The sequence below is a fragment of the Myotis yumanensis genome, unplaced genomic scaffold (genome assembly GCF_028538775.1).
Source record: "Myotis yumanensis isolate MYYU_CA2020_CCGP unplaced genomic scaffold, mMyoYum1.0.hap1 SCAF_2, whole genome shotgun sequence".
NCBI lineage: Eukaryota > Metazoa > Chordata > Mammalia > Chiroptera > Vespertilionidae > Myotis > Myotis yumanensis.
This window is the reverse complement of record NW_027223753.1, coordinates 215,636,171-215,661,014: the sequence shown is the minus strand read 5'-3', so window position 1 is coordinate 215,661,014 and position 24,844 is coordinate 215,636,171. Positions and strand designations below refer to the sequence as shown.

Sequence of the window (24,844 nt, the reverse complement as noted above, 5' to 3'; positions counted from 1 at the left end):
AAGGGGCGGGGCGGAGAAGGGGCGCCAGTGGCCCCGCCCCGCGTTCCCGGAAGCGTCCTCGGCGCTGGGTCCCGGTCTCGCTGGGTCTTGGGCTGCCCGCCGCCCCCAGCGCCCTCGGGGCGGGGACCCCGGGGCCATGGCGCGCGGCCTCCGGAGCTGGCTGGGCGGCTGCCTGCTGGTGACAGGTGAGCGCGGCGCCCGGGCTGGGCCCCCCCTTCTCCCCCCTCCGCTCCCCCCGCCCCGGCCACCTGCGCGCGGCCCGGGACCCGCGTGGGCCCGTCGCCGGGGAGCCCCGTGGCGACGTCGGGCAGCGATAACTCCAAGGGCCACCCTGAGGGGTCCCCTTAGACACCCTGCAATTCACCAGCGTTCACTGGCCCCCTCGGCGCTCAGCACCCACCATCTGGTTCTGCCCCCAACTCCAAGCTCTGGCTCCGAACCCCAAGTCCAGGGACACCTTTCCCGCCCTGGACGACACAGTCGGTCCCCCCACCCCTCGCCCCTTTCACCCCGCTTCACCTTCACCCCTTACCCCTCCCCACCCCGCCCCCCGCCAGAGCGGACACTAGACTCGGGCGCGGGGGAGAGACCGCTGCGTTATCCTGAATGGCTCCCCAGGAGGATGGGTTAGCCCCGCTCCCCAAAGCCGGGGAGGTGACAGACTGGGTGAGGGCTGGGGGCTGGGGTGCTGGGGGCTGGTGGCGGAGGAGAGGAGGCCAGGAACCCCCTCCCGGCTTGGGGGCAGCCCTGCCCCCGCCCCTGCCCCCGCCCCTGTCTCCCCGGAGAGTGGCAGGGGGGCGGCCACCGCGGGCTCAGGAGCTGGATCGGAACTGAGGCCCGGGGTCCCTTCCACCTGCAGGGGTCCCACTGGTGCCCCCACCTCCTGCCCGGCTGCCTCGGGGCTGCTGGGGGGAGAGACCTGGCTCCGAGGTGTGGAAAGATGTGGTCTCCAGGCGAGGATTTAAAACTCAAGGCCATGGAGGTCCCAGCCCCCTGGCCCCACGCTCTCGGGATGGCCTGCCCTCCTTCCTTTCCGGCAGATGCGCCCGGCCTCCCAGACACGGGGACACGGGGACACGTGCCCTCCCAGAGTCCCCTTCCCCTCGCTGTTCTCACGGGGACCCTCCACCTGCCGGGTCCATGCCGGGCCCTCCTTCCCGCACCCGTCCTCAGCCACGGCCACGGCTCAGACCCTCTGTGGGCGCTGCTGGGTGGCAGACCAGTGGGGGTTCCTGTTCTCCTCTCTCTGCTTTTATGATGTTTGACATGTTCTCGTAACAAGTTTTTAAATGATTTCCACCTCTAGCCTCAGAGCCACTCATCCTGCTGTCCCGGACACCCCTGGGGCATGTCCCCAGCACCCCAAGCCTCGTGCTGCTGCAGTGCGGCCCTCGGCTCCCCGGCCCCCAGCCCCACCAGCGTCGGGTGCTCAGGCCAGGGCTGGAGATTAAGTTCCCCGTCTCCGCAGCAAACATGTCTGAAGTCTAGAGTCGATGCCTCTGGAGTGTGTCCAAACCCACCTGCCCGCCTCACCCCTCCCTCTCCCTCACCCCACACCCGTGGGAAGACGGGGAGCCGTAGGGGAGGCCTGAGGGTTGGGCCTGGTCGTTTTCTTGGGCGACGTTTCTTTTTTTAATCCTCACCCGAGGATATTTTTTCCGTTGATTTTCAGAGAGAGTAGAAAGGAGGGGGAAGGGGAGAAAGAGGGAGAGAGAGAGAGAGACATCAATGTGAGAGAGACACATTGATGGCTGCCTCCCACATGCGTGTGCCCCAACTGGAAACAGGGATCGAACCTGCAACCCAGGTCCTTGACCTTGACTGGGAAGCGAACCCTCAGCCCTTCGGTGCACAGGTGGGCGCTCTAACCACTGGCCCAGCTGGCCAGGCTGCGGTGACCTTTCAGGGAAGAAGTCGCAACCGTTTTCCCTTGATCTTTACAGCCTTAGGAATGGTGCCTCCTCCTGAGAACGTCAGAATGAATTCCGTTAATTTCAAGAACATTCTGGAATGGGAGTCGCCTGCTTTTCCCAACGGGACTCTGACTTTCACAGCTCAGTACCTCAGGTGAGTCTGGCAGGGGGGGTGGCAGGAAGGTGGCGAGGATGGTGGCCCTGGGCCGGCGCTGGCTGGGCCTCGGGAACCGCGCCTGCGTCACCCACGTGACCGTGGCTGCCCACGGAGCCACCCTCGGCCTCTTCCTCTTTCCAGCGCTGTCCCAGCAAACGGGTGAAACGTGTCTTACTCTGCCCCGTGGTGCCCGGTTGGGCGTGGCAGGGGTGGTGGGGGAGGGAGCCGTGTTATCACAGGATGGGGTGCCGTCAGCCACATGGTCCCCAACGATGAAGCGAGCATCTCGGGTTTGTGTGTTTTTTAATAGGAGATCTCTCTGGCACTGACACAAACCGCAGTTTTTTTATTTTATTTTATTTTTAAATATATTTTTATTGATTTCAGAGAGGAAGGGAGAGGGAGAGATAGAAACATCAATGATGAGAATCATGGATCGGCTGCCTCCTGCCCGCCCCCTACTGGGGATCCAGCCCGTAACCTGGGCCTGTGCCCTGACTGGGAATCGAACCTGGGACCCTTCAGTCCGCAGGCTCCCTCCACTGAGCCATACTGGCTAGGGCTATTTTTATTTTTTTTAATTTATTTTTATTAATTTCAGAGATGGAGGGAGAGCGAGAGAGGGATAGAAACATCAGTGATGAGAGACTAGTTGATCGGCTGCCTCCTGCACGCCCCACAGTGGGGATCCAGCCAACAACCCAGGCATGTGCCCTGACCGGGAATCGAACCGTGACCTCCTGGTTCACAGGTCGATGCTCACCCGCTGAGCTGCGCTGGCCAGGCACATGGATGTTTTTAAGAGAAACTGTCGCTGATAGCACCCCAGTTAGAGTCGTGTTGCTAGAAGTCGGCAGTGCCCGGTGGAAGCCGTCCAGGAGGGTGGAGGCCAAGTCCGAAAGCCCCTGCCATCTCCCCTCCCCCCAGTAACAGACCGTAAGCCCCCCCGCGCCGTGGGTGCAGGCGGTTCGCACAGAGGGAGCTCCGAGGCCGTGGCCTGAGACTGAGCAGAGACAGCTCCTGCCTAGCAGGCTGGTCTCCGAAAGCCCAGGGTGTGCGAGGTGAGGGGGTGAGTGTGGACCCGAGGATCTCCGTGGGGCGCTGACCTCCCCGGCCGCCTGCCTGCTGGCTTCCCTCTGCGCCCGGCCTCCCTTTGCAGCCGCCCCGCACGCCACGGGCCGGCCTGCGGGGACGCCCCTGTGCAGCCGGCAGCCGGCACCTGCTCGCGGGCGACACAGCAGCCCACAGACACGGTGCCCGCGTGGAGCAGGAGGAAACGCGGGTCCGGGAGTCCGTGAACCCCACCTCCTCGCACCCAGCTTCCGCTCGAAGACACGGGCCTGCTGGTGGAGCGGAGTGGGAGGGTGAGGACAGTCCCGGTGCGCCTCTCTTCTTCACCATCGTGCCCGGTAATTCCACGCTGACCACAGCCCCGAGAGCTTCCCAGCAGCCTCTCCCCAGGCTCCCAGCCTCCCGGCCGCTCCCACGTGCCCTTTGCCCTGTTTCCCTGGTTTCCTAAGAGCAGGGACGGTCTCGGGCTCCACGTCGCCAGCACCCACAGCTCTCACCCGAGCGACCCCTGGCTCTGGGGAACTTGGCTGAGAATTCCGCCCGTGGCGGGGTGGGGGGTGCCTGGCACAGACTCTCCTGTGTGTGCATGCGGGGGGGGGGGGGGGGGGCAGGGGCGGGCACTCGTGATTTTAATGTAGAAACATCTAAACAATTAAATGTAAATATGGGGGAGGGGTCACTTGCCTATTTAATGGGGAGAAAACTCTTAAATGCGATCAAGGTGACCTGGTGGAGGAGGGGTTATGCGGAGCCACTTGGAAATACTCTGTGTTCCCCCCAGTGGAGGCTTCAGTTTAGCTGAAGTGGGGCCGCCTGCGAGGGAACCCCCGTAATGAAAGGACCCTGGGGTTTTCCGAACGGTGGGGCGGGTCTCAGCTCTCCCGCCTGCGCGTCACCTGTGACACGGGCCGTTTCGGCCGCCCTCCTGGGGTGGGGCCAGCACACCCAGGGCTCAGCTGACACCAATGCGACAGGTGTGAGCTGTCGGCAGTTTTATCAGCAGCTTCCTGGTCACGTCCGAGCGCAGCCTCGCCGGCCGTGGCGCCCAGACGGGCGGGCAGGCGAGGAACCGGTGGGACGGAGCCTGGCTCTCCTCGGGCAGGTGGAGCTCAGTGCCCCTCCCTTCGGGGCTGCGGGGAGGAGAAGTCACACACCTGGGTGGGCTCCAGAACACCCCTGTTTTGCCGCTTCACCTGTCGGCCCCCCTTCCCTCCGTGGCTGGTGTCAGGGCGTGGAGCGGAGGTCAACCAATTGTTTCCCATTTTTCCAGGGTGATCACAGCGGTCACGCACAGGACGTTACTCAAAATCACTGTCATGTGCTTGTTGCGGCGGATCCGTGTGCATCCACCTCGCACAGCCGTGTGCCCGTTCTCAGAGCGCACAACCGGGAGGCGGCTGCCTTCGTCACGTGTGTGGGATGCTTGTCTCAGAAATTCTGTTGTGAACACAGGCACCTCTCCACGTTCAACCCAGTTTTTGCCCCAAATTGTTTGACCCTGGAACAGACCTTTTTTCTTTTTTTTAAATATATTTTTATTGATTTCAGAGAGGAAGGGAAAGGGAGAGAGAGAGAGAAACATCAATGATGAGAGATGCCTCCTGCACACCCCCTACTGGGGATCGAACCCACAACCCAGGCATGTGCCCTTGACGGGAATCGAACCCAGGACCCTTCAGTCCGCAGGCCAACGCTCTATCCACTGAACCAAACCGGCTAGGGCTGGGACTGACCATTTTTAAAAACATATTTTTATTGAGTTCAGAGAGGGAGAGAAAGATAGAAACATCAATGATGAGAATCATTGATCGGCTGCCTCCTGCACGGCCCCTACTGGGACTTGAGCCCAAAACCTGGGCCTGTGCCCTGACCCGGAATCCTAGACCTCCTGGTTCACAGGTCAACACTCCACCACGGAGCCACGCCAACCAGGCTGGAATGGACCATTTTTGAAATAGCTCTAGGACAGCGGTTCTCAACCTGTGGGTCGCGACCCCTTTGGCGGTCGAACGACCCTTTCACAGGGGTCGCCTGAGACTATGCTGCATATCAGATATTTACATTATGATTCATAACAGTAGCAACATGACAGTTATGAAGTAGCAACGAAAATAATTTTATGGTTGGGGGTCTCCACATGAGGAACTGTATGTAAAGGGCCAGAAGGTTGAGAACCACTGCTCTAGGCGCATCGAAGTCCCATGGGACTCAGTGTGTGAAATGCTCATAAATGATGCATCCTAGTCGTCAACTTTGATGATGAAGAATTTGCTTGCTCCCCTGGCTGGCGTGGCTCCGTGGTGACCTATGAACTAGGAGGTCACAGTTCGATTCCGGTCAAGGTCGCATGCCTGGGTTGCCGGCTGGATCCCCAGTGGGGGGGCGTGCAGGAGGCCGCCCGTCGGTGAGTTACAGCCTCGGGCGTCCTGTCTCCGGTTCTGTAGTTACAGGAAGTTCCAGGACAGGTGTGTGGGCACCGCAGCCACGCAGTGCGACTTCTCGGAGCTCTCCAAGTACGGCGACCACACCCTGCGCGTCCGGGCCGAGCTCGGGGCCCAGCACTCCGACTGGGTGAACGTCACCTTCTGTCCCATCGATGACAGTAAGTCGCCCTGCTTTCCGTTTCGTTGCGATGTCCTCACCACGCCTCAGGGTTTTCCCCATCGGCTGCCCGTCAGCCAGGATCCTTTGGGTGCCCACAAAGTGGATGGCCTTGTGCCAGGAACTTGGGGAAGACGCAGCAGAGAGGACTGTGGCCTCCAAGAAGCTGCTGGGAGAGACGGGAGGGCAGGCAGAAAGTCAGTGAGGGGATTAAGAAGAAATGTAGCGGCGGGGTGCCTTCAAGGTGAGAAGAGTTGGGGCCAGGGCTGTTCAAGAGAAGACCTGGATGGTTAACGTACAGTCGTGCACCGCTGAGCCAGGGGGTACCCCTGAGAAATGTGTCGCCAGGTGATCTCAGTGGGCAGTCACCACAGAGACCCTAACACGCCTGGACGGCACAGCCCGCTGCACACCGGGGCCGCGTGGTCCGGCCCCAGGCTCCTGGGCCACGGCCTGACCAGCTCATTGCTACACTGAGTTCTGTGGGCAGGTGGGACGCACGGTGAGTATCTGTATCTAAACACAGAGAAGGCCCAGCCAGGGTGGCTCAGCGGTTGAGTGTCGACCCAGGAACTAGGGGGTTACCAGTTCAGTTCCCATTCAGGCCACATGCCCACAGCGCAGGAGGCACCCGGTCCGTGATTCTCTCTCATCATTGATGTTTCTATCTGTCTCTCCCTCTCCCTTCTTCTCTGAAATCAATAAAAATATTTTTTAAAGAAAAGGGGGGAAAAAAAGAAAGAAATGGTGCAGTAAAAATACGGCATGAAAGGTAAAGACGGCTCCTGTGTAGGACTCTCTGTGCACGGAGCCTGCAGGACTGGCAGCTGCTCGGGGGGAGTCGCTGAGTGGGTGGCGAGTGAACGAGAAGGCAAGGACGTCACTGCCACCTCTGTAGACACGATAAACACGGCACTCGTAGCTCCACTAAGTTTAGAAAACGCCAGGTTACATCACGCCCGGGAGAAAATGATGCAATCAAGAGATGCTGTAGCCGGGAGATGTAGGGAGCTACTTCTGGCGTAACGTGGCTACTGTTCTACAGCGAACGTTTTTATTTCGTAAGTAGGAAGGGTACCTCTAAAATAGCAGGAAGAGGCACAGCACAGTGAATACGTGAACCAGTAACGGTTGTTTATCATTATCACCTGTTAGGTACCGTACGTAACTGTATGGGCAATATTTTCATGCCACTGGAAGTGCAGTTACGTTTTTTGACACCAGCCCTGGCCGGTTTGGCTCAGTGGATAGAGCGTCGGCCTGCAGACTGAAGGGTCCCAGGTTCGATTCCAGTCAAGGGCATGGACCTCGGTTGCAGGCTCGATCCCCAGTAGGGGGTATGCAGGAGGCAGCCAATCAATGATTCTCATCGTTGATGTTTCTATCTCTCTCTCCCTCTCGCTTCTTCTCTGAAATCAATTAAAAATATAATAGAAGTATATCATGGTATATATAAATAAATAACATTTGTATCAGTCTTTTTAAAAAAGGTTTTTGACACCAGCATCACGCAGACCCGTTAGTAACGCGTTGCTCTATGACATCGTGATGCCTCTGACATCCCTGGGCGATGGGAATCTTCAGCTCGTTATAATCTTACGGGGCCACGGTCATACATTGGCCGACACACCGTTACGCGGTGCATGACTGTAGGACATTTTCTGGGAGGAAGTGAGTTTGGAATTAGGACTTAAAGAAATGTGACAGAGACCAAGAATAGAGGCATTCCAGGCAGGTGTGGGGACAGGGAGACCAGGTGCAGACAGCCCACTTGCCCAGAACGAAGGGCAGAGCAGTGGACACAGAGATGGCGGGTGTGTGGGGTCAGGCTGGCTGGGAAGCATGAACATGGTGCCCAGGTGCGATCTGGAGTGTCCCGGGGGCCCCCCAGAGGTCATGAGGTGAACGTAACAGGACCTCAGGGATTGGAAACTGATTAAACCGCTGTGCAGCCACTGCGGGAGGTTACAGGGGCCTGATGAACAGACTCAAGCGCAGCCTTCCAGGGCGGGAGACACACTTGGGAGGGTCGTCTCTATCGCACCCCCTGCCCTGGGCCCTGAGGGCTCCCCCAGTTCCGCTCACTCGGGGAGGGAATGCAGCCGGCGTGTCCTTCCGCCCTTCCCCAGTCCCCAGGCTGCCCCAAAACACTCTTATTTCTGGAGTCAGAAATTATTCAAGTTATATTATCTTTTCTAAAGACAGAAATGATGAGAGAGAATCATGGATCGGCTGCCCCCTGCACACCCCATACGGGGGATGGAACCCACAACCCGGGCAGGTGCCCCGACCGGGAATCCAGTGGTGACCTCCTGGTTCATAGGTCGACACTCAACCACTGAGCCACGCCAGCCGGGCTAGGTACATGTCTTATGACAGAGTGGCCGTGGCTGTCAGGAAAATAAAGCAAGGCCCCCCGGGCGGGAGGTGGTGGAGCTGCTCTTTACATGGGAGGCGGGGCGAGCAGTCTTCTGTGAGGGGCAGCTTCTGGCTTTGGAGGTAGCATTGGAGCTGAGCCCCAGCCCTATGCACGTCTAGTAAAAGAGCATTTGGAAGGCAACAACTTCAGGCTCCATTGGAAAACGTATGTGGTTAATTGTATCTGTTAAACACTAAAAATAGCAGAAATACCATCTGTAGCTTCTAACCCAGCCAAGGAGATAAAGCCAATTCAACCTAGTAAGCCGGGGCGGGGGGGCAGGGAGCAGTCTTTACAGGAAACACAAAATAAGGTACTTGGAATAGTTTGGAAGACATCGGAAATTATAACAAATATAGATGAACCAAAATGATTTAAAAAGCCAAGGTTGTCAGATTCATTTTTCAGAAACAAAATCCAGCCGCCCTCCTTAGCCACAGCTGACTCAGCGGTTGGCTGGAGGCCTTGGAGAGGCTGGGTCAGCGATCCACTGAATCAGGCGGTCCCTGAATGACGACCGTTTTGTGGCCTCCGGCCCCTCAGAGCAGTGGTATATCCAAGAGCAGACCAACGGGTCTGCATGGTTATGGAAACTAAATGTTGACGTTTTTAAACTATGATTTTTTAAAAATATATTTTATTGACTTTTTACAGAGAAGAAGGGAAAGGGAATAGAGAATTAGAAAGAATTAGAAACATCAATGAGAGAAACACCAATCAGCTGCCTCCTGCACACTCCCTACTGGGGATGTGCCCGCAACCAAGGCACATGCCCTTGACCGGAATCGAACCTGGGACCCTTCAGTCCGCAGGCCGACGCTCTATCCACTGAGCCAAACTGGTCAGGGCAAACTATGATTTTTTTTTTGATTGTCATTGTGCTTTGTTCTCATCCTCAGCCACTATCGGACCTCCTGGCGTGCAGGTGGATGCACTGGCTAATTCCTTACACATACTTTTCTTGGCCCCGAGAATTGGGAATGAACATGAGACGTGGACCATGAAGAACATTTATAGCTCCTGGCTTTATCACATGCAATATTGGAAGAACGGCTCGGACACCAAGGTGAGCTGGGCAGGCCGTGGGCATTGCAGACGTAGGCTCCCTGCTCTTGGCTCCGTGTGGGTGTGAGGCCATGAGGATGGAGGGAGGGGGCTAGGGGGCCTCGGGCCTTACAAGGAGGCAGCACCCTAAGGTCCAGGGACCTGCGGCCTGTGAGCACCCGAAGCCCCGGTCTGAGGGAGGACCGGTGCCCGGCTCACACTCCCAGGCCCCAGGGAAGTGCCCGGAGCAGACCTCCTGGGTGCTGGTGCCGGACAGCAGGCCCGGGCCTTCCCCAAAGGGAAGCTGCGGACGGAGGCAGCGCTGACTCAGCGGTTGGCTGGGGGCCTTGGAGAGGCTGAGTCGGTGATCCACTGAGTCAGGCGGTCGCTGAATGACGACCGTTTTGTGGCCTGAACCCTCAGCCCCCCCGACACCACAGGACAGTCCAGTCCACGGCCAGGCAGCCCCCCCCCAGGCTGAGCAGTGTCACGTGGTACCTGCTGCGGCCACTTTTCCCCAGCGCCCCCCCCTTTGGGGGACAATCCCTTTCAAAACACGGGCTGGGGTGGGAAGACCTGTTGGGACGTGGCCCCTGCCACCGAGCGACTCTGGTCACATGCTTGACCTCAGCTTCCTCATGTCTGCACCGCGGCCACAGTGACCCACTCCGTCAGCACAGCGGGAGACAGCCGCGGCTTGGGGTGGTTGGGGGCTGGAGGACACCAGCAGAACCCGGGCCACGCTCCGTCGCCAGGCCAGCGTGGGGGCAGCACCCGGGGCCCCTTCCTCGGATGCAGACGTGTGAAGGTGGTTTCCCCCGTCCTGGGTCAGCTTTATTCTCATTCTAGTGCTTCTGAGCCGACAGCCACATGTGGCCGTAAACGGACGTACCTGCGCTTATGTCCCTTACGCTACGTGGGTCCTATCTCCTCTGCACCGATGTTGATTTTATTACCCAAGCGTTCGGCGGCAAAGGTTCAGCCATGTGTGTTGTCTAAGGAATGTTGTCATTAAATTTACGTGTACGTACTGCATCGCGCCCCACAAACTTTCAAGTTAACTTTTCCCCCCAGAAAATGCTCCATTAAAGTATGTTAGATATCCACCTTCGTTTTTTATAAAAATGTATATATATATATTTTTAAATATATTTTATTGATTTTTCACAGAGAGGAAGGGAGAGAGATAGAGAGTTAGAAACATCGATGAGAGAGAGACATCGATCAGCTGCCTCCTGCACACCCCCCACTGGGGATGTGCCCGCAACCCAGGTACATGCCCTTGACCGGAATTAAACCTGGGACCCTTCAGTCCGCAGGCCGACGCTCTATCCACTGAGCCAAACCAGTTTCGGCAAAAATGTATATTTTTTAATTAATTCCAGAGAGGAAGGGACAGGGAGAGAGAGAGAGAGAGAAACATCAATGATGAGAGAGGATCATTGATTGGCTGCCTCCTATACGATGGGGATGGAGCCCGCAACCCGGGCCTGTGCCCTGACCGGGAATCGAACTGTGACCTCCTGGTTCCTGGGTCGGTGCTCAGCCACTGCCGGTTGATCTGCGCTGTGGCTGGACGTCTGTGTCCTCCACCCCGAGTCCACCTGTCGAAACGCAAGCCCTCGTGGGATGGTGGCAGGAGGAGGGGTGATCAGGTCGTGAAGGGGGAGCTTTTATGAACGAGGCCCGGAGACTCCTCGCCCCTCCCGCCCTTTGAGGACCCCGAGGAAAGTGCGTCCCCACCGGACACAGGCCTGCTGGCACCTGGACCTGGACTCCAGCCTCAGAGCTGTGAGGACACTTGTTATAAGCCCCCCGTCTGTGGTTTTCTGCCGAGGCAGCCGTCCTCCGCCCCCCCGCCCCCCCCCCCCGCCCCGCGAACAGGACCCTGTGGTCTCTTCTCGCCTCAGATGCTTCCAGAGGCCCGAGTTAGGTCCCTAACTGATAGCAGACTCGGCTTTAGAAACGCTATTGCTTCCTGATGGGAGAGAGGGGAAAGTGCAGCCAGAAGTTGCCCAGAGGGAAGGAGGGCTGGAGAAGCCATGGGAGGGGCCCCACGCCGCCCCCCCCCCCCCCCCCCCCCCCCCCCGCCGCTCCCGCTCTGCCTCCCAGGGTCGCCTTTGACAAGAGCATCACACGGTGCCAGAGGGATTGGATTTCCAGAAACGAAAGCCAGGAGCTGGGGCTTTTCTTCTTGGTTTTAATTATTCGGAGTCACACCATACCCTTCATGTATCCGACGGGTATAATCCAATTCCTTCCCTCCGTGGATTCAGCTTCTCATGCAGTAAAGGGATATCAGCAAGATGCCGATCAACCCAACCCCCAAAGAAAATAACCAGCTCCCAGCACAGCACAGGTCTGCGCTCACTTTCCGTGGACGTTCCCGTGTCTGTGACAGACTTTCCGTGGCCCCTTTCATAGGCAGTTCCAACAGGAAGGACATGCAAGGAGCAGGTGCTCCTCGCCCCCTGTGTTTTGCCAGAAACGGCTTTGGATTCTCAGATTCAGTCGTGATGTTTTACATTCAGATCGAGCTAAGAGGAGTCGGGGAGGCCCCCTCCAGGCAGGCGGTGGTGTGGGCCCTGCGGGTGAGGTGGGCCACTGGGCGGGGGGCACCCTGGGTGCACGAGCAGAGGGAACCCCAGCAGCTAGGCTCAGGCTCAGACTCCTGACTTGGAAAGAAAGTCACGCTGAGTCTCACTGTAGGTGACCGTGTATCAGTCAGCTCGGGCTGCTGTAACAAAACACCCCAGGCGGCGACCTCAGGAACAGGGTGATGGCCTCCAGGTTCTGGAGGCTGGAGGTCAGGTCCCGGCATCTGCAGGGCTGGGTCCCTCGAGGCTGAGGGACCGGCTGCTCCAGGCCCCTCCCCAGCCTCTGCTGGTCGCTGATAACCTTTGGCTCCTGGGCCTGTAGCAGCATCGCTCCCATCTCTGCCCTCGTCTTCACTCGGCCGCCTCCCTGTGTGCGTGTCTGTGTCCACACGTCCTCTTCGTGTAAGGACACAGGTCATGCTGGCATCCTCTTAGCCTGATGGCCTCCTAAGGATGTCATTGTACCCTGACTGTCCCTGTAAAGCCCACACTGCATCCAACTGGGTCTCTCTCTAAGGCACAGGGGTTAGGACTCAGCGTGTGAACTGGGGGGGAATGGGGGTGCACAATGCAACGTGTACAACTAGTAGATCCTTTTTGAAAAGGAAGTGGGATGGTTTGTGTGTCGTTTAAACTAAAGAATTGAAGAAACACATCTGTGCCCTGGCCAGTGTGGCTCAGTGGATAGAGGGCCGGCCTGCAGACCAAGGGTCCCGGGTTCGATTCCGGTCAAGGGCACATACCTTGGTTGCAGGCTCCTCCTGGCCCAGGCCTGGTTGGGGCTCCTGCAGGAGGCAACCATTCGATGTGTCTCTCTCATATCGATGTTCTCTCTGTCTTTCTCTCTCACTCGCTCTAAAAATCAATGGAAAAATACCCTCAGACGAGGATTAACAAGAAACACGTATGTGAGGATCAGTCAGTGCTTGCCCCCCTCTCAGAAGGGACCCCGGGATGAACGGGGAGACGTGCGTGGTCCCTTCATCTTCCTGCCTTGAGCCTGACGTTCAGATTATACCTGGGAGGGGGGTGCAGGGGGAGGGGGGCCCCATGTCCCTCCCCCGCTGAGGCCTGTTCTTATCTTTGTCTCCCTGACTAGTATCCAGTGACTTGTCAGTATGACTTCGAGGTCCTCAGGAACCTGGAGCCGTGGACCACCTACTGTGTTCAAGTCCAGGGCTTCCTTCCCGATCGGAACAAAACCGGGCAGTGGAGCGAGCCCGTCTGCGAGGGAACCGTCAGCGACGGTGAGTCTGCGCTCTCCCGCGACATTTCCGAGAGCCGTACACGCGCCGCCGTGCGGGCGGGCGGCCCCTCCACGTCCCCGTGCAGCCCCGGCTCCCCAGGTCCCTGCCTGGTGGGCTCCGTGCTCCTGGGAGCAGGGCGCCCGGGCTGGGGCCACAGTAACAGCCAATCCCTCCGAGAGGGAGGCCTGCCCTGGGCTGTCCCTGTGCGGGTCCCAGGGCACTGCCGCTGCGTCTGTCACCGGACAGCCAGGGTCCGGCTGCCTGTCACTCCCTGAGCCAGTTCAGCAGAGACGGGGTTGAATCCTAGATGAGCGTTTATTCCGATCCTGCCAGCAGCGCGGGAGAGCCGGGGGTCACCCACAAAACCTGCTCTGCACCCCCCAAGCCCGCTGCTTGTTTGGAAGAAGGACTCGGGTTACGTGGGAAGGAGGCAAAAGGGCAAATGAGCAGTTTACCGGTCAGGCATCGTGGAGACTGGCAAAGGCCTGTGGGTGTGCCAAGGCCCGGGGCCTTCAAAGGGCTGGCGGCTCTGGTTTCTGCTACAGGCTGTTCATCCTTCCACGGTCTCGGCAGATCCCCGACGGGGAGGACAGCCCGCACTCCCAGGTGCGCCCCCGGGTCCTGGGTGCAGCCGCCAGCCAGGGGGGCAGGCGCCGTCTCTCCTCGGAGCAAAGCCGGCGCGGTGAACGGTGTGGCCGACGTTCCTGACGGTTCCAGCTGGTCCCCGCTGGCTCAGCGTGTCGGCCCCTCGGGTTCTTCGTAGCTAAAGGCTGGTGTTTGTCACTGAACTCATCTCTCGCCCCATTTTGCTTTATCTCACCTGCGGCTTTGCCCAGAGGAGCGGCGGGACCCTCGCCCCCTGGTCCTCAGAGTCAGAGGTTGGTGTGCTCCAGGGCACCCCCCCAAACCCCCCCACCCCCGGCTTCGCACCACCCGCCTGCAGGGCGCCGGCCCCTCTGGATCGGCCGGGCTGTTACGGAAGCTACTTGGCTGTACTCATCCACAAAGCCTGGGAAAGACTTTGCAAATCCCAGCTGAAATGGACACCGGGGCCCGGGGCCGTGTTGCGCAACTGTGCTCTGAGGCCTCGGGGACTCTCAGGCTGAGAGCCTGCACCCCGGGTGCCTGAGGAGGGTGGTGTTTCCTTCTCGCCCCGGTGTCCGCATTCTTAGCGCATTTGATCTTCCCACGCCTTCTTGGAGGGCTCGCCACACCTGCCCGCGACGGGCCCACTTGACCTGTGGTTAACCTCGTCCCACGGGAGGCAGCCGCTGGGCGCTCACTCCTTGGGGTGCCGGCTGCTGTGCTTCGAGTTTCCGCCCTCATCTAGAAGGGCGAGGGCGTGAGGGTGCCACTGTGATCTATTCTGGAATGTTTGTGTTGTTTCCGGGAGCGGCCTCAAGCTCATTGACCTGTGGCTTCGGAATCATCTGGGCTTTTTCTCTGCTTTCGTCAATGCACAAGCGGTTGGCGCGGATGCGGGACTCCTGCCCCGTCCTGTCCCGGGCTCGTGACCGTGACCGGCAGCCTCGTCGGAGGGCGGGAAGGCTGCTGCCTCTGGGGGAGGTGGGGGGGGGTTCCCTGGCCACCCTCCTTTCTCTTCCTGCTGCCCCTCCACTACCGCGCCCCCTTGTCCCCGTCCCCCGCCCACGGTCAGTGGCGAGGGGACCTGCCTGCCCCTCCCCTGGTCTCGGCCGCACCTTCAGGTAACAGCCGCCAGCCCTCGGGCACCACCCGGTCCCAGACCCCCTCTGCGGTTTTCCTCCCTTTACTCCTCTCAGGAGTCATCTGGGCTGAACCTCGGGGGCCCCCACCCTGCAGAGTCACTAGAACCCCTGGCCTTGCAATCACCCCTCTTTCCTCTAAACACTTGCCATCTGCCTTCCCACAGCGTCACGCAGGGCCCGGCTGTCCCCACACCCCATCCCTCCCGCGGTGAACGCCAACCTCCTGTGCCCCGGGCCAGGTCCTAGCAGGCCTGTGCCTCCGCGGCCGCACCTGTGAAATGGGAGGAATCAGAAGGGCGCAGAGCAGCGAGCCCTGCGTGTATGCCAGGCCTTGTTGCTGCTCCTCAGATCGCAGTAAAACCACAGCGCCGAGTGTTCCTAACGGGTTACCCAGGGGTGGGCAAACTTTTTGACTCGAGGGCCACAATGGGTTCTTAATCTGGACCGGAGGCCGGAACAAAAGCATGGATGGAGTGTTTGTGTGAACTAATATAAATTCAAAGTAAACATCATTACATAAAAGGGTACGGTCTTTTTTTTTTTTTAGTTTTATTCATTTCAAACGGCCGGATCCGGCCCGCGGGCCGTAGTTTGCCCACGGCTGGTAGACCATCCAGCTTGGTAGGAGCCACGTAACTTGATCAAAAAGAACAATTTCTCAAGTATTTGGGGTCGATAAATGATCACCCATTAACTAACGAAAAGCAACATTTTCTACAAGAAAAGGGGAAGGATGACCCGTTGAAAGGGGCGTTGGCCACACACCACTCGAGGTTTGTTCAGACGGGGCGGCCTCGCTTAAAGCTCGCCACCGTTTTCCCTGCGTGCTTTGTAAGGTCTTTGCTTCTCCCGGAGGAAAGGGGGGTTCGGAGGGTGAGCTGACGCCCTGTCGCTCCCTCCGCTGGTCAGTGGCAGAGCCCAGGCCGCCTGCACTGTGCTTCCTCCCGCAGGCCAGTTCCCCGGGTGGCACAGGCGACGTCCTGTCCCTGCGGATGAAACAGAGACGCGGTCCGCGCCGTGGTGGGCGGAGCTGAGCACCGGGCGCTGTGCCAGGGCGAGTGGGGGGCTGAGCCCCGGGCCTGCGGGAAGCAGGTCCTCTCGCCCTCTTTGCCCTCGGGGTCCTCGCCAGGCTGTGGTGTGTGTCTGAGTGGGGCTCCGGCCCGGGGACAAGAGGTTTTTCCAGAACAGGGGCTCCCTGCCACGGCGAGGGGGCGAGGGCATCGAGTTCTGGCTTGGTGTGTGTGTGTGTGTGCGCGCCTGTGTGTGTGTGCGCGCGCGCGTGTGTGTGCGTGCGTGTGTGTGCGCGCCCCGTGGCTGAAACCAAGCTCGGAAAAGGATGCTGGGTCCTCAAACACCTGCTGGATTTCTTCCCCCCCAACCCCCACCTCCTGGGATGAATGGGTGGGCCCTGCTCCCGGGTGTGCCGGGATCCAGTGGTGGGGACAGTGTTAGGGTTGCTGTAAGGACAGTGTTAGGGTGGCTGTAAGGACAGTGTTAGGTGGCCGTGGGGACATTGTTAGGGTGGCTGTGGGGACAGTGTTAGGGTGGCTGTGGGGACAGTGTTAGGTGGCCGTGGGGACAGTGTTCAGTGGCTGTAAGGACAGTGTTAGGGTGGCCGTGGGGACAGTGTTAGGGTGGCTGTGGGGACAGTGTTAGGTGGCCGTGGGGACAGTGTTCAGTGGCTGTAAGGACAGTGTTAGGGTGGCCGTGGGGACAGTGTTAGGGTGGCTGTGGGGACAGTGTCAGGTGGCCGTGGGGACAGTGTTAGGTGGCCGTGGGGACAGTGTCAGGTGGCTGTGGGGACAGTGTTAGGGTGGCCGTGCGGACAGTGTTAGTGTGGCCGTGGGGACAGTGTTAGGTGGCTGTGGGGACAGTGTTAGGGTGGCCGTGCGGATAGTGTCAGGTGGCTGTGAGCCACTTGGTAGGGAAAGAATGTAACCCTTGCTGTCTCCCTGCAGACAGCGCCCCCTCCTGGATCGTGGTGGCCTTGGTCCTGGGGGCCTTGGTGTTGGCGGCCTGCCTGCTGCTGGCCGGCTGCTTCGCACTGCTGTGGAGCGTCTACAAGGGCACCAAGTACACCTTCTCCCCGGGCAACGCGCTCCCGCAGCACCTGAAGGAGGTAGGTGGTGGGGGGCGGGGGTGCCGGGTGCAGGGAGCTTCCTCCTGAGCCGGTCAGGCCTGCAGGGCGCCCGCTGGTCCTGCCTGGCCCGAAGGGAGGGGCAGAGGTCGTCCCAGAAGCTGTCCCCCCCCCCCCCAGGTGGTGCCCTTTCGGACCTGCCCTGCCTGAGCCCCAGGTCGTCCGGGAGCCAAGGTGCCGAGGGCTCTGGGACAGGAAGGCGGTGCTCGTGGAACTGGGAGGAAGAAAGGGAAAACCCTCGGCTCCGGGCCGGCAACCCGCTGGGAGCCGGATGCCTGAGTGACTGGAATGGGGGCCTGTATCCTAGACTCGGGGCTGGTCCAGGGGCTAAGGGGCGAGGCTGAGTCCGGATGGAGCCGGGAGGACCCGGCCATGTGCAGGCACTTAGAGTAAAAGCAGGTGCCCTAGCCAGCGTGGCTCAGTGGATAGAGCATCGCCCTGCGGGCTGAAAGGTCCCAGTTCGATTCCGGTCAAGGGCACAGGCCTGGTTGTGGGCTGGATCCCCAGGGAAGGTGTGCAGGAGGCGGCCGATCAGTGATTCTCTCATCATTGACCTTTCTCTCTCTCTCTCTCTCTCCCTGCCTCTCTCTCTCACTCTCTCTCCCTCTCTAAAAAAAAGAGAGAGAGAGAAGAAAGCAGGGAATAGTGCCTCTAGGGGTGCAGGGCAGCAGGAGTGGGGGCACAGAGCTGGGATGCAGTCATAGCAGCGGCCTCAGCCGGTCTGGGGGCCCTGGAGCTGGGACGGCTCTTGGAGGTGCCCCGCGCTGAGGCCAGAGGGCCTGTGAGCCCCACATTCCCGGGGGGGGGGGGTGGCTACGCCCAGGAGGGGGCTACCGGCAAGGGGACCACTCAGCTGTGTCAGCAGCCAGCAGGCTCTGGGCGCCCAGGGGTGAGTGCTCCCCCCCCCCCCCCCCCCCCGCCCGGCGTCCCGAAGAAGGTAGGGCTGCACCTCCGACCATCCTTCCGGCCGTGGCTGTGGCCTGTAACCTCCGCCTCCAGAACTGGGCGGGCACCACCGGGAGACGCCCCATGACCCCAGTGCCACCCGTGGACGCAGCCTTTCCTGCCCCTGGCGACCAGGGTGGCGACTCCGTTCCTTGCCGACTGGTTTCTTGGCCAGAGGGGCCTGGCGTGAGGAGGGGCAGCCCTGACTTGGGGTCCCACGGGCTTCTGCTGTGTCTCCTGCGGGAATCCTGTCCACCGAGGTCAGCAGATACTTTTAAAGGGCCAGAAGCCAAATATTTTAGGCTTTGCAGGTCAAGAGGCAAGACGGAGATTTTATGTAGATATTTATGTAACCACTTAAAAATGACCACTTAAGCCCTGACTGTTTTGGCTCAGTGGATGGAGCGTCGACCTGCGGACTGAAAGGTCCCAGGTTCGATTCCGGTCAAGGGCATGTACCTGGGTTGCGGGCACATCCCCAGTAGGAGGTGTGCAGGAGGCAGCTGATCGATGTTTCTCTCTCATCGATGTTTCTGGCTCTCTATCTCTCTCCCTTCCTCTCTGTAAAAAATCAATAAAATATATTTAAAAAAAATAAATAACCACTTAAAACTCCAAAGCTAGGCAGACCCGTGTGGCTCAGAGGTTGGGCGTTGACCTGTGAACCAGGAGGTCACAGTTCGATGGCGGGCTCCACCCCAGTGTGGGACGTGCAGGAGGCAGCCGATCCGTGATTCTCTTTTATCATTGATGTTTCTCTCTCTCTCTCTCCCTCTCCCTTCCTCTGTCTCTAAAAAGCAATAAAATAATTAAACAGAGTAATTTTTAGAAAAAAGAATCTTCTAGAGGTGAAAGGTGGAACCGCATTTGCAGCAGGAAAAGCACCTTCCTCTGGGCAGAGGGTGCCTTGTAAATGAGAACCAAGAGGAAGCCACACTATTGTGTTATTTTTGCTCCGGGCTTCGCCATCAAAGAGTCCGTTGGGCAGGAAAGGAGGGGTGGGGGCTCTGTGACAATCAAAGTGGAGCTCCCCTCCCCCCACACCCTCCCCCCAGCCTCCAGGGCTGGACAGCTCTGCAGACGTGACCAGGCGCCAGCCCTGTAGCAGCTGAGAAACAGGCGGGGCTGCTGGACAAGGGCCCGCGGGGCCCAGGAGCTGGGTGCAGGTCAGGCTCCTCCCAGACGCTCTCCCCGGACTGCAATGCAGAGGGTCGCCCTCCCCCCACCACCAGGGAATGCTGCCGGGCTGGGAGAGTTGCTGGGGTGGGGAGTTGCGCCGTGAGCTGCATGCAGCTGGGGTGCACTGCGCCACCACCAGCTCCGGGCCCAGCCAGCAGAGCCGCCTGGTGGGTGCGCTCCTGAGCCCGAGCACGTCCCCCTGCTCTCGCTCGGCCCCTTTTCCAGGAGAATCGACACAGCGTCTAGTCCATTCTCTGCACCCTGGGCCTGAGGATGGGGGAGCGTCCCCTTTCCACCAGCCTCCACCTTGACGTACCAGAGATCGGACATGCTTCCCTCGCCCTCCCCCGGGCAGATCCTGGGGCCACCCCAGTGGGCAGTGCAGCCGGCAGCTGAGATCAGTCATGTCAGGGCCCAGTGAGGTCACATTATGTTGCTACAACAGGTCAACTATCTATAATAATAAAAGCATAATATGCAAACTGACTGGGTGACCAAACAGCAGAACAACCGTCTGGACGACCTTCCGGACGACCGTGCTATGACAAACACTGGGCCAGGCCAGCCAAGGCGGGTGCAGTGTGATTGGTCAGGGGGGCCCCGCCATCACTCCATGATCGCCCCACAGAGGGAGGCCCAGGCCACCAGCCGGCACAGCGATCGATCGCGGAATCCCGGTCGGGTAGCCTGGACCTCCCCTGCTGGACGATCGATCTCAGGGCCTCCCTCTGCGGAGCCATCGATCACGGAGCCCCACGATCGATCGCCCAGCAGAGGGAGGCCCCGGCCACCGGCTGGTGGTGCTGCGGCAGGTGGGCGGGGCCTCTCTCTGCGGGGTGATCAATCTGGGCGCCCTGCAATTGATCGCCCGCAGAGGGAGGCCCAGGCCAGCCAAGCAGTCACACCCCACACCTGTCACCCGCAGAGGGAGGCAACCCGTGGCCGGGGGCGAGGGAGGCGGGGAGGCCGTGCTGCACAGATGGCGAGCAGTGGCAGCGGCGGGCTGGGGAAGGAAAGTCCTGGTGGGCCCTGATCGCCGGCCAGGCCTGGGGGCCCTACCCGAGGGGTCCCAGATTGCAAGAGGGCGCAGTCCAGGCTGAGGGACCCCCTCACCCCACTCCCGTGCACGAATTTCATGCACCAGGCCTCTAGGTACGGAATAAAACTTCAACTCGGTGGGAAGTAACGGGTGGAAGGCTGGAAAGAGCCCAGGTACAGAGCAGACACAGGCCTCACCAGGACGCACAGCCGTGAGGTGTCACCTTCAGGAGGGCGGCCAAGTGGAGCCAAACTCAGCTCCATCCTCCTCCTTAGCAGCGACCTGCACAGGGACGCGTCCGGGAGGGGCCCCCCTCTGGCCTGGGGGGGACGAGGAACAGGCTGGGGACGGTGGGCGCGCAGAGCTCTGAAGAAGGCTCCTCCGTCTCCCCCTGGAGATGAAGAGCGCCGTGGCCCCCGGGGATAGAAGTGCAGCCGCGAAGTCAGCAGGCAGTTCAGGAACCAAAGAGCCGGACCCAGGATGACTGGACGATGGCTCCGGCCCGACGCGGCCGGCTGCCGTGAGGAGTCCGTGTCCATAACATGCGCGGTGGACACACAGCGCAGGCCACGCGGGCTTTAACTTGTCAGGAGCCACCGTTTCCAAAGTGGTAGGGGCAGGCAACACTAGTTGTAACGTGTTGTACGGGACCCAGCACAGCCGAAAGGCCTCACAGGCAGCCAGGGCTGAGGCCACGACTGAAACACCTCCTTTCCCACCCCGGCCTCGGAGCCTGGCGTGTGCTTCGCGCTTAGCGCACCTGCCGATGGGGACCAGCTGCGTCTCGGGTGGGCTGGTGGCTCCCCAGCTGGACGGGGGGACTGAGGGCCGACTCCAGGGACACAGGATGCTGGGAGCACCCGAGGCCCTGGCTCAGCCTGAGGACACTCCCCCCGCCCCCCGCGCCCCCTCCACTCCGCCTCCCCGATGCCCGCACAGCCCTGCTTCCTGGAGGAGACGGCGCGTGGGCTGTGTCAGGGCAGCAGCAGTGTGACTGGCACCAAACCTCCTCCCAGGCACCTGCAGGCGGTCCCTCGGAAAACGAGGTGCCGATTTGTCGTTTCTCTTTTTAATATATTTTTATTGACTTCAGAGAGGAAGGGAGAGGGAGAGAGAGAGAAACATCAACGATGAGAGAGAATCACTGATCGGCTGCCTCCTGCATGCCCCCTACTGGGGATCGAGCCCGCAACAGGGCATGTGCCCTGCCTGGGAATCGCACTGAGACACAGCTCAACACTCAAGCACTGAGCCACACCGGCCGGCAGAACTTCCTTCCCTTCTAAGGCTGAATAATGTCCCTTGTGTGGATGGACCACACGTTGTGTATCCGTTTAGCTGCCAGTGGGCACCTGGGTTGTTTTCATTTCTTTGCTGCGGCCGCGAAGGTTGCCGTGAACTTGGGGGTGCGGATACCTCTTCGAGACCCTGCCTCAGGTCTCTGGGGGGCTCCCGGGAAGGATCGCTGGGTCACATGCGTCATTAATTTTGTGAGAAACTCTCATACTGTTCTTGTCATATTTTTTAAAACCGTGTTTTCCAGTCCTAGCCAGTATGGCTCAGTGGATAGAGCGTCAGCCTGCGGACTGAAGGGTCCTGGGTTCGATTCCAGTCAAGAGCACGCACCTCGGTGGCTGGCTCCTCCCCGGCCCAGGCCCTGGTCGGGGCGGGTGCAGGAGGCAACCAATCGATGTGTTCCTCTCACATCGATGTTTCTCTCTGTCTCTCCCTCTCTCTCCCACCCTCCCTGAAATCAATGGGAAAATATCCTCGGGTGAGGATTAACAAAACAAATAGACGTAAAGCCGCGTTTTCCAGCCCGGAGTCCGGTAAGAGCTCTGAGCCCAGAGGGGCCCGTCACTCGCTCTCTCCTCCTCTCCCCGCAGTTCCTGAGCCGCCCCCAGCACACCCGGCTCCTGCTCCTCTCCTTCCCGCCCTCGGACCAGAATGAGGTTTTCGACAAACTGAGTGTCGTCACCGACGTCGAAGTCTCGGAAAGCAGCCAGCAGCCCCCGGGGGACAGCGGCCTCGGGACCCCGTCGGGGCAGGGCCTGCCCTCCAGCTAGTCCCTGGGGAGGGGTACACCCCACTGCTCAGCGCTGCCTCTGAGGGCGACCAGCGACGAGGCCGAGACCCCAGCCCAGGACTCAGACGCTGGGCCAGGTCCGGAGCCTCGAACCCAAGCCTGGGTTTACCTGACAATGGCCACTCGGCCCGAGGACTCCTCGCGGGGGACCGGCTGCTCACAGAGGCCGCAGTGAGTAAGCAGTCGCCACAGGGGCCATGCTGCTCAGCCTCTCGGCTCACTGACACAGGAACACGCCTCAGTTGTGAGAAATAAAAGTACTGGCCTGAGGGAGAAGAGTGGATCCTGTAAGATCCAACCGACCGCCCGACCGCCCACAGGCCATCGGGAAACGGCGCTGGACAGCGCGGACTCGGGGTCATGTTCCCCCTGTTCTCCGTGGGGCCGGCGCTCCAATAAAGGCCTCCTCTCTGGTCCCCATGTGCTCACGATGCCACACCGCAGAGCTGTCGCCTGCACGAGGCTCTTGCAGGCCTTCTTTATTAATTATTATTATTAATTATTATTATTTTGGTTATTATTATTTTAGTTATTCCTCATCATTTCTCCATTGATTTTGATCTTATCTCTTTTTTTGTTTGTTTGTTTGTTTTCTTCCATTGATTTTTAGAGAGAATGGAAGGGAGGGGGAGAGATACAGAGATAACATCAATGTGAGAGAGACGCATCCGTTGGTTGCCTCCTGCATGCGCCCTGACCAGGCCCAGGGATCGAGACTGTAACCGAGGTACATGCCCTTGTCCGGAGTCGAACCCGGGACCCTTCAGTCCACAGGTCGATGCTCTATCCACTGAGCCACACTGGCCAGGGCTTGCTGTCATTTTTTATGTCCATTCACTCAGCGGGTATTTGGTAGTCCTGCCTGCTGTCTGCTGGGAGCCGTTTCCCCACCTGGACGAGGGAGGCAAAGACCTTAGGCTCAGTGCACTCGTTAAGACGCCTTCCCGCTGCCTACACACAGTAGGTGCTCCCGCTCCCTGCACACAGTAGGCACTCCCACTGCCCATACCCAGTAGGCCCTCCCACTGCCCACACACAGTAGGCACTCCTGCTGCCCACACACAGAAGGCCCTCCCACTGCCCACACACAGTAGGCACTCCTGCTGCCCGCACACAGTAGGTGCTTTTGCTCCCGCACACAGTAGGCACTCCACAAAGCTGTTCTTACCTGAAACATACTCTCACAGGTGTGACCTGAACTCCACAAACAGCTCTGCCACACACCCCGCTTCCCTGTGCCACATCGCCCAGCAAAGCAGATTCAAAGGCCCCCAAAGAGGAAAAACACAACCTGAAATAACGGCGTTTTTAAACGACGCGCCTGGGTGGAGGCCAGACGTCTGTGTCATTTTACGGTGCAGAATTTTAACATTATTTTCCACCGCGGATTGTGAGGGAGTGACCACCGGGCTTTCAGCTCTCAGGGCCCCCACTCTAGCTGGGGCTTGTCTCCCGAGGGAGAAACTGCTTGTCTTCCTCCCGCAGGCTCCGCCCCCAGGGGTGACGGGCGGCCTGGGGACATCAGCTCTGGAGAAGAAAGGAGCTGCCCCTCAGCACCCTCCCCTGCCCTGGTCCCTCCGCATCCTCCCTGCTGATCTGCCTGAACCCTCCCTCCGTCTGAGGAGCATCCTTGCATGAAGCCCTCGCCCTCTCTCGCCCTTCCTCTCTGACAGCAATAAAAACATTAAAGAGAGAGGCACGCTCTGTGGGTTCCCAGGGAGGAGTGGACAGAGCAGCCTCCTCCGCAGGTGGGAGTCCTGAGGGGCAGGACGAGCTGGAGGCTGGGGCCAGAGCCTCCTCCCAAGGACGGGGCAGGTCGGGAAGGGAGGGGAGAAGAGGGGAGGAGCTCACCCCGGTTTATGCTGTGGGTGGGACCAGAGGCAGCTCCACGACCAAGGGCTTGGCCCACCTCCCCCCTGCAGACACCTCCCCCAGCTCACACCTCCCCCTGCTCACACCTCCCCCAGCTCACCTCCCCCTGCACACACCTCCCCCAGCTCACACCTCCCCCGGCACATACCTCCCCCAGCTCACACCTCCCCCAGCACACACCTCCCCCCTGCTCACACCTCCCCCAGCTCACACCTCCCCCTGCTCAAACCTCCCCCAGCTCACACCTCCCCCCTGCTCACACCTCCCCCAGCTCACACCTCCCCCTGCTCACACCTCCCCCTGCACATACCTCCCCCTGCACACACCTCCCCCAGCTCACACCTCCCCCTGCTCACACCTCCCCAGCACACCCCTCCCCCAGCACACACCTCCCCCTGCTCACACCTCCCCCTGCACATACCTCCCCAGCTCACACCTCCCCCAGCTCACACCTCCCCCTGCTCACACCTCCCTCCTGCTCACACCTCCCCCAGCTCACACCTTCCCCTGCTCACACCTCCCCCAGCTCACACCTCCCCCAGCACACACCTCCCCTGCTCACACCTCCCCCAGCACACACACACCCTGCTCACACCTCCCCCAGCTCACACCTCCCCCTGCTCACACCTCCCCCAGCACACACCTCCCCAGCTCACACCTCCTCCTGCTCTGATGGATATTTGTTTAGTTGTGAAAACAAGTCCTCCCACAAATTCTCTGTCTCCTAACAACTCTGTTTATGTCTCTTTTTTTAATGTTTTCTATTGTTGATAGTGTTACAGATGTCTTCCATTTCCCCACTTTACCTCC

General features: G+C 59.8%; 1 protein-coding gene across 1 annotated transcript; it reads left to right on the top strand.

The window, feature by feature from the left end:
* The first annotated feature begins 53 nt into the window (after positions 1-53).
* On the top strand, positions 54-22,682 carry IL10RB (interleukin 10 receptor subunit beta). Its single transcript, XM_070407279.1, has 7 exons — positions 54-185; positions 1,944-2,067; positions 5,586-5,743; positions 9,061-9,227; positions 12,902-13,049; positions 16,735-16,895; positions 21,963-22,682. The coding sequence occupies exons 1-7, from the start codon at positions 137-139 to the stop codon at positions 22,140-22,142; spliced, it is 987 nt and encodes a 328-aa protein (XP_070263380.1). The 5' UTR covers positions 54-136; the 3' UTR covers positions 22,143-22,682.
* The last annotated feature ends 2,162 nt before the right edge of the window (positions 22,683-24,844 follow it).

Coding starts and splice junctions, on each gene's coding strand:
- IL10RB (XM_070407279.1), top strand. CDS start 137: ATGGCGCGCGGCCTCCGGAGCTGGCTGGGCGGCTGCCTGCTGGTGACA. Junction 186..1,943: donor CGGCTGCCTGCTGGTGACAG/GTGAGCGCGGCG, acceptor TGATCTTTACAG/CCTTAGGAATGGTGCCTCCT. Junction 2,068..5,585: donor TTCACAGCTCAGTACCTCAG/GTGAGTCTGGCA, acceptor CCGGTTCTGTAG/TTACAGGAAGTTCCAGGACA.